The following is an 8,767-nucleotide window of genomic DNA, read 5'->3' as shown; positions in this document are numbered from 1 at the left end:
TTGGTCCCCAGTTTTAGGAGAATCATATATGGCGTGGTGGAAAATCTCCAGTGAAATGCTTTTACTTTTTTAAATGAGATTTCTAGGTTGCTTAAAAAAATCTTAAGAAATAATTATAGTAATCGATATAGCCTAAATTAGTACAAGCCTTGACTTTTTTTCTAAAATCCCGAAGAAGAAGATTGTGTTCGCTAAAAAATTCTGTCTACAGCTTTTTTGTTTTCTAGAGATTTCAAGTAATTTTGAATGGTTTTGCACCAAGTTTCGAAAGTGAGATTTTTAAATGAATATGCATCCAAATACAGATTAACAAAATTTTAATTTAATGATTGAGATGAGCTAATCTAGGTCATTTCTTTAGCATGATATAATTGCAAAATATTTTTCTTAACTATAAATTTGATAAGTCGTTTTATATACACACTATAACATACAGATTTCTGTTAGATTCTTATTAGATTATATTAGATTTATAAAGTGATTGCGAAATTGCAAAGTTTATTGCAAACAAAAACACCTATAATAAAATAATTACATCTAGCATGATTCATCAGGTATGTTATTAAAATTTATATATATGGGTTTATGATCAACTTGGTGATAAATTTCTAACATTTAAATTATTTAATAGAATCAACCAACAATACAAGTAGGTCGAATTGATAGCAAATGTTGGTCCATAAAAAGTTGATTGACACAATAAAGAAAGTTATTATTAAGATTGAAACAAAATGATGAGTTAATTTTGGATTAAATGTCGCGTTTGAACTATTTTCTAATCTTTGAATACATTTATAATCAACCAAGACAAGATTTATCAGCTTGAATCAAATTATTGAAAATTCAAATTTTTATTGTAGTATTCATTTTTTTGAGTGTATTTTTAAATTTTATACCAAAAAAAATGAAAAATTATTATTGAAAATTAATGGAAAATCTCAATATTTGTCGTTGCTCATTATTGCTGGTATATAAAAAAATGTAATGTAAAAATAAAATGAGCTGAAATTTATTTATTCATCAGTTTCAGGATTTTGGTGAATTTGTTATCCATATTGAAAAAATGATAATAACTTTGAAATATGACATGTTAAAAATTACAGGTGTATGTATGTACATGCAAACAAGGTAAAAGTAAATTCAGGCGAATATGAATTTTGGTTTTGAACAAAAGTTGATCAATATTGTCTATGGTAAGTGCAAAAATGTTACTCTGAAATTGTAAAATTAAGAGTTGTAAAATAAAAAATTATTATTTTTTCCAATATACAATGAAAAAGTTATTATTTTAAAGAACATTTATACAAGGAAATCAGCAATGTGAAGATCCAACAGCAAAACATAAAACTAATTTTAAAATTTTATCAATTTTATATATATCGTAAAGACCAATGATCCATAGCAATAAAATCAATCAAGTTACTTAATTCAATATATGTGCTTTACATTTATCAGAATAAATGTAAGCTTGATGAATTATCTAATAATCAAGTTAGCTATGACAGTATCGATATCATGTAAAATAAATCAATAAAAAAATGTAAATTATATGTACGCATAGAAATTTGCAAAAAAAATAATAACTGGCTTGAAACTCCAGTTACGTTAACAAGCCTATATTTACAGTAGCTGTAAAATATACGTGTTGTAAAAATTAACAGCTAAAGAATGCATAAAAATCAATTAGTTTACTCTGGTTTATTTACTTGATATTACATAAATTGTCCATAAATTCAGAAAAATAAAACCAAAATTACATCCAGTGAAAGAACCGAGACGAATTTCCTCAATTTAAAAAATAAATCATTTGTATTTCTGCAATGAGCAATGTCTGAATATTATAAACTCGTATTCATTTACCAATTAGCATAAAATTGCATTTTTCTCTTATCAAATTTATCAAAATCGGAATTCAAAGGGAAAACATCGAGATCATCCAGCGTAACTAAGAATCTGCATAGAACGAACAAGCGCGGGAACTTCAAATTTCTAACAATAAGTCGTGCTTATGCATAGCGGACCGTAAAGCATCCATATTTAGTGATAATAACGATAATATCGATTATAATTAAGTTTCGATATTGATTAATTTTAGAATCCATCGAGCTAGATACAATCAATCACGCCGTCCGAAAGTTATGGACACTTTTAGCAATAAATTGGACAGAAAGGGACATTGATCCAATTTTCTAGTAGCATCATAATTTTTAAATTTACATGATAATATTTTTCAAGTCTAATCTATCAGTATTTTTAAGTAATATTTTTGTTTATTCTTTTAACGTACCAGAAAATACTTAATAAATTCAACATTTCATCCTGCTTCTAATTCGTCAATCAATGATATGAATGAATAAAGTACTTAAAATTACAATTTTTATAATTTCACTTTTGTATTACACATTGAAGCTAAAACTTTAATTTACGTTATTCTTAAAAAATATGTAGCAGGATAATAATAGTCATGCATTTTTTTCAATTATTAAAAAAAATATGAACTCAATACCTACTAATATTTAAATTGAAAGTATGTTATTTGTGGATGTATAAATGATATAACGAATGTAGGAAAAATGTTTTTTTAAAAATTGACATACCAAAATAAAAAAAAATCATCAACGTATACTAAATAATTTAATTCATTCTAATTCCAGTAATGAATTCAAGTACTTCTGGTACTTGCGTTAATGAGTAGTATAAACACTTTTATTAATTTTACCATTAATTAAATAACAGAATGATACTTTTTAACATCGATATATTAGTTCGATACTTTTTTCAGTACTCGGTGTATCGATACTTTGCTTCATGTCGAAGAACTTTGGTATGAAGAGGGGGTCTACCATGGACTGGTATAAAATCCTAACAGTCATCTGGAGTCATTACAGTTTGGTTGTGTTAACGAAGGAAAGTAATTAACAAAGACTTGTACGATATCATTAAAATGGTAAGTAATTTTAAAAAACACTTTTTAAATATTTGTTATAAGTTAAATTTTGTTAAATAACGAAAAAAAATTGGTAAAATTGAAAACTAACAAATCGAATATATTATGTAATGATAATTCATTTTCACGAAATCTCATTATAAAAAATAGTATATAAAATCTTATCATAAAAAGCATATCGAAACTCTTTTATATTCATCATAAAATATAATTCGTTGTTATTAATTTATATATCATTCTTTGGAACCAAGTATTTAAAAAATTAGAAAAGAAATAATTTTATTTATTACTGACAAAAACTATATTTATCATAGCATTTCTGAAACGTATATATTGATTTAATGTAACTAAAAGTTGTCAAGTAAAAGTTACAAAAAAATTTATTCGTTTAGTCGTAAAACAAACTTATTTTAAAATTCCGAATTGATTATTTTACTATTAAATACCAGATTTGTGTCAGAGCACTTACTAAATTTTTATTGGAATATATTTATTGATTTCACACATTAAAATGTAAATGTAATTGCAGTCTTCAATAATTTGGGAGACACTATCTGATGAACAATGATGGGAAAATTCACAATTCATGATTTTATAATTAGACAAAATATCAAGACTAAATTAAACATTGATCTAATCATTAGAAAATTTATCATTCAAGCAAAATTTTTGCACTTTTGCAATTGCAACACTTCTTTGTATTGTCTTAGATTTTTTTAATTATGATTGTACAAAATTAATCAATTAATTGCAAATTTTCATATCTATACAAGTACGATCTATTTCAACTGAAATTTTTAAAATTAATTAGATCTGCTTAGAAAATTAACTAGGAAAATAATAAATGTCCTCTTAGAATGCTCACTAGTTCTTTAGTATTTAAATTTTTATTCAAACTATCTCAAAATCATTTACTTCGCACTAAAACAGAGTTATCACGTACTGCAGAAGCAATTCCACGTACATTTCCAGCTTACAAATGTATTAAGGAAATACGAACAACTTCTGAAGAAAGTTATATAGTACACCCATAATAAAGTGAGAGTTACAATTAAAACCGTTACATAAAATTGTTCTCAAATATAAAATAATATCCATACGATTCTATTCATTAGTCAAACAAAAAAGCAGTCAGCCGTTAAAGACTACTTATTAACGGGTTCCTTTCATGCAAAACCGCACGTAGGTAATAAAAGTGTTGGATAATAAAATCATAACTAAAACGACATTATTTTAATGATTTTTAACTAATAGTTTGCTAGTAATCAGTATGCATGTTGTGTATACTAGATAATCTCGTTAAATGCGCAGATCTGTAATAAAAGTGTTTTAGAAAACCAACAAGAAAGTGTTTGCTAATGTGGAAAAGTTAGACGAGATACATGTATGAATTACTTTCTCACCAAAGATATATTTATAGATATATAAATAAATCAATTGGTAAATTTTTTTTCCAAAATATACTGCAAGTTGGATTTTGTGAATAGATCGAAATCCTGAAGGGTAGACTAGGTATTTTGCCCTAGAAAAAATCGATAGTGTTCTTGATTTTTTAATGGGAAATACAAAGTTTGCGCATAAGAAACTTGTCTTTTATCCAAAAACCTCAAATACAATCCTTCAATTTCATATGGAAATAGTCACAGCAAGATGCTCTACTGTGAAGGAATTTTATATTGATAACACATTAAATCCATCCAAAATTAATTTTAATTAAATGATTCGTTGTATAATAAATTTATCAAAAATGCACATTGGGGGTCCAATATTGTATTCTAAATTGTATTCTATTCATAATTTGGTAACTAATCATATCCATATCCATTTTACAATTCAAATCATATCCAAAACATATAAAATTCAACAAAACTTTACAACTCACATTCTTATAATGTGAAACTAATATTTTTCGTTTGACTGCTACTCATTGTTCTCTTCTCAGTTAATTTAATGTGACTAACCGGCATTGTGATCACTGAAATTATGCCAAAAATGTGAAAAAATGACATTTCAATTAGAAACCATCAAATCAATCACGTGTATTGTGCAAATTTTTATTCAATTTCAACAGCATGCAATTTTTTTCTTCCTCTTCTAATTACCAAACGAAATGTTACATAAAATTAATTCATCATTTAGGTTTGCTAGTCATTTATATAAAACCAAGAAGGTTGTGTCCATGTTTTTCTATTTGTTTTCTTTTTCTTTAGATAACTATATTAGTTTTTGGAACCCTGATCGCCTGCTGCATGGCAGGTCATGGTGAAGAAGCTTTGGGAGAAACTCAATACGCCCACAATGTAGAACACAAACATGCATCTTCTCATCAAAGTTTTAGCCAACATCATTTTCACGCTGTACCTGTCTATGTAAAACACGAGGATGCAAAATTACTACACCATCCCATCGAACTAGGAGGAATTAAACACAATCTGAAGGTATACTAAATTAGAAATCCAACTGAACAATAAGGAAAGCCAAGACAACTGGTATGGTGATCGACAATGCCAAGTCAGAGATTATTATTGGAATAATCAATCAAATGTTGATAAGTGATTGTCCTATTTTATATTCAGTTCCAATATTTAGATGATCCCTAGAATACCATTAGATCTTCCTAAATACCTTCTGATCGAGACTTCATCAGAAATACAATAGTTATGATGAAAATTGCATTTAAATTGATAAAAATTTATCATCAACAAATGGTATAGGTAAATCAAATAACCTCTTTAATATTTTTCCCCCAGGTTTTGCATCCAGAGACAAAACCTAGCCACGACCATGGTGCAACTATTGAAAACCATCGAAGTGAGTTTCATCCTCAAGCAAGTGGACACGATTTTGGAGGCAGTTTAGGAGGTCATGGAGGTGGCAGTTTAGGTGGTCACGGAGGTGGTGATGCTGGTGGTGCTCATGCCGACCTTGGAGGACACGGAGGTTTTATTTCAAGTGGAGGCCATGGAGGACTTGGTGGTGGCCACGGAGGTTTAGGGGACTACGCAAGTAACGGTAAGTGGTGGAATTGAATCTCTAAATCGATTTTGGAGCAGAATCTTAGATTGTTTAAAATAGCTCGATTTGGATTAAGGTCAATATAGGATTAGTGTTTTATATAATCATTTTTGTTGAGAAACCAAAATCAAGAGAGCTGGTTTATTATGAAGAAATGCATTTTCAACGTTTTTTTTAACAAGATTTTGAGCATTATAAAAATTTAAAAATTTTAGTGTAACAATTTGAATAAATTTAAAATAAGAATAATATAGATAAAGCTAATTATCAAATCGCAACATATCGTCAACGCTTTTTTACCCTTTTTAACAAAATCCTAAGCAATCCGATCGAATTTTATGACAACTGCTAATTTTATAAAACTATAATAAGGATTTAATAAATATTAAAAAAAACTTACATGTCAGCAACATATCCAAAATCGTCACCATCACCTACAACAAAAAGAAGAAATATGTTACAATTATATTACATATAGATAAAATTCTCCTAGAATAGAATAATAGAAAATTATTAGTTAACTTATGAGTAGAAATTATTTGTTGGTAAGTAAATGATTGGTATATTTTGTCTAAAAAATTTTAAATATATTTTTTTTTTTCAGGTGGTGGACATATACAATATGAGGGTCACGGTCATCACTAGAACTGAAAAATAAATCTTGTTCCAAACCCTAAGCAAAAGACTGCTCATTATGAAATATTTTTATATAAATTCATAGGTATATGTGTAATATTTTATGTTAATAAAAAATTAAAACAAAAATCGATGTCATTTGATATCTTTAAAACAAATGCGGCCGGAATCTTGATGAAATTTATTATTAGTTTTTTTAATTTAAATTGATGTAATATACAAACTTGTATATTTATAATAAATAATTTTGTTCAATGAATACGAATGATGATCGTAATTTCGCAAATTCCTCCTAAATACTTTTATACCAATTTTAAATAATTCAGCATATTTTTTTACGTTTAGTTTTTTTTTTGTAATTGTAAGTGAACGTTCGTGTTGGAATAGAGAGAACACTACAAGTTTAGCTGAGATGAAAATCATCCAAGTATTTAACCTTATATTTATAATTAAACCCGACATATATATATATATATATATATATATATATATATAATAAAATTTTTAACTATTTTATTATACGCCAAAATGTTAAAGTTCAAACTATGTTCAAACAATTAATTTTATTTTTTATAACAAAAATTGAGAATATTTAATAACACTTTCTTCTCCTTTTTACCTGAGCTCTGATGAGATTCATATTGTTATTATAATATTGATTATAATAAATTGTTAATAAAAAAAATAATGTAAAATAAAAAAATATAAAGCATATGATTATATGCTATGTTCAATGCATTTTACCAAAATTCCATAAGACAAATCTAATAACTAGACCAAAGAAATTGTTACGCATGAATTATATAATGTGATCAATTATTTTTAAGAATTTTAATATAATTTTCATTTGAATTTAGAACTTCAATAAGAAACTTATGCTTTGAGAATTACTAATTTTAGTAGAGATTCTCTTTGCTTCTAATTTAATTGTACGAGATGCCAAGAGATGCTGTTTCTGTTTAACGAAAATTTAGTGTTTCTCATCTCTTACATTTTTTTAAACTCACATTTAATTCAAAAGAAAACTGATTAAATTAAAAAAAATAATTTGTACAAAATAAAAATTTATGGCAACCATCTACAAAAAACTTGAATAGCGTCAAATGAATAATTAATAGTCATGATCAAAATTTATTACTAATATAATCCAAATATAATATTGGTGCAATTATATTAACAACAGTACACAGTACAGCAACAATACTACAAATTGTGCAAGTTTATATTTTCTAATTATATCAAAATTATCACATACTTTTAATAAAAAAAACCTATGCATCTTCTAAAAAATTTAAAAAAAGGAAAAATTATTTTTTTATTCGTTAGTTTTTCGAAAAGATAGGTAAAAAAGTTTTTAAAAAAGCGGAGCATCCGATTCGAAAGCAACAAGTAGTTTTTGGGGAATACTTAAAAATTTTTCAAAATTTCGTCACCTTAAAGCATTTAAAATAAATTTTGAACACATGTTCATTAAATCGACTAACAAGCAGCTTTTGCTAATTGCAAAAACATTTACAAACAATTTCGTACCACAATGTAGTTGTATAATCGATATCATTTATAAAAATGATGCATCATCCCTACAACATGTATGTAGTGCATATGGCAAAATTTGCTCCCCTAAAAAGCTTTATTATTGAAATTTGACCGCAGATCTCAGGGAACTCAATCTTAATCATGTCAAAATTTTAATAGAAACTGAGGTTCCAAAATACTCATCAATCTAAATTTGATAACTGGTATTATGCAATAACAAATTGCTTTATTATAAAATAAGTGATTCATAAACTGAGGTGGAAAATCATATAACAGTCTGTTAGAAATTGTTATGCTACATGTAAAGTTAATTTTTAATGTATTTGTATGTATAACTGGATCAAATTCAACTGTAATCTATTATGCATTTAGATACAAAAACTATAGTTTTTGCTCAACCGATTTGAATGATTCAAAAAATATTTGAACTCAAATATGGAGATGAATTCGTTAGTTCTTCGTGAAGACAGGTAAAAGAGTGGTAAAAAAGTATTAAAAAAAGCGAAGCATCCGATTCGAAAGCAACAAGAAGTAGTATGTATATAATATGAGCATTATAATGTATGATAAGAAATTATTTTAGAATTATCTACAAGTATACATGTATATTTTATGCTTCCTTTTGGATGGATT

At 26.5% G+C, this 8,767-nt stretch overlaps 1 protein-coding gene across 1 annotated transcript; it reads left to right on the top strand.

Moving 5' to 3' along the window:
• The first annotated feature begins 542 nt into the window (after window positions 1-542).
• LOC113382236 (keratin, type I cytoskeletal 10-like) lies at window positions 543-6,607 on the top strand. The gene is made up of 4 exons (XM_026620745.1): window positions 543-554; window positions 5,158-5,385; window positions 5,698-5,959; window positions 6,567-6,607. Exons 1-4 carry the CDS (start codon window positions 543-545, stop codon window positions 6,605-6,607), a joined length of 543 nt encoding a protein of 180 aa, XP_026476530.1.
• Window positions 6,608-8,767: the final 2,160 nt, after the last annotated feature.

Source organism: Ctenocephalides felis, unplaced genomic scaffold (genome assembly GCF_003426905.1).
Source record: "Ctenocephalides felis isolate EL2017-DRISC unplaced genomic scaffold, ASM342690v1 CF-g0.4_SCAFFOLD_03376, whole genome shotgun sequence".
Taxonomy (NCBI): Eukaryota; Metazoa; Arthropoda; class Insecta; order Siphonaptera; family Pulicidae; genus Ctenocephalides; species Ctenocephalides felis.
The sequence above is the reverse complement of the archived record's forward strand: the minus strand, read 5'-3'. Positions and strand labels throughout refer to the sequence as shown.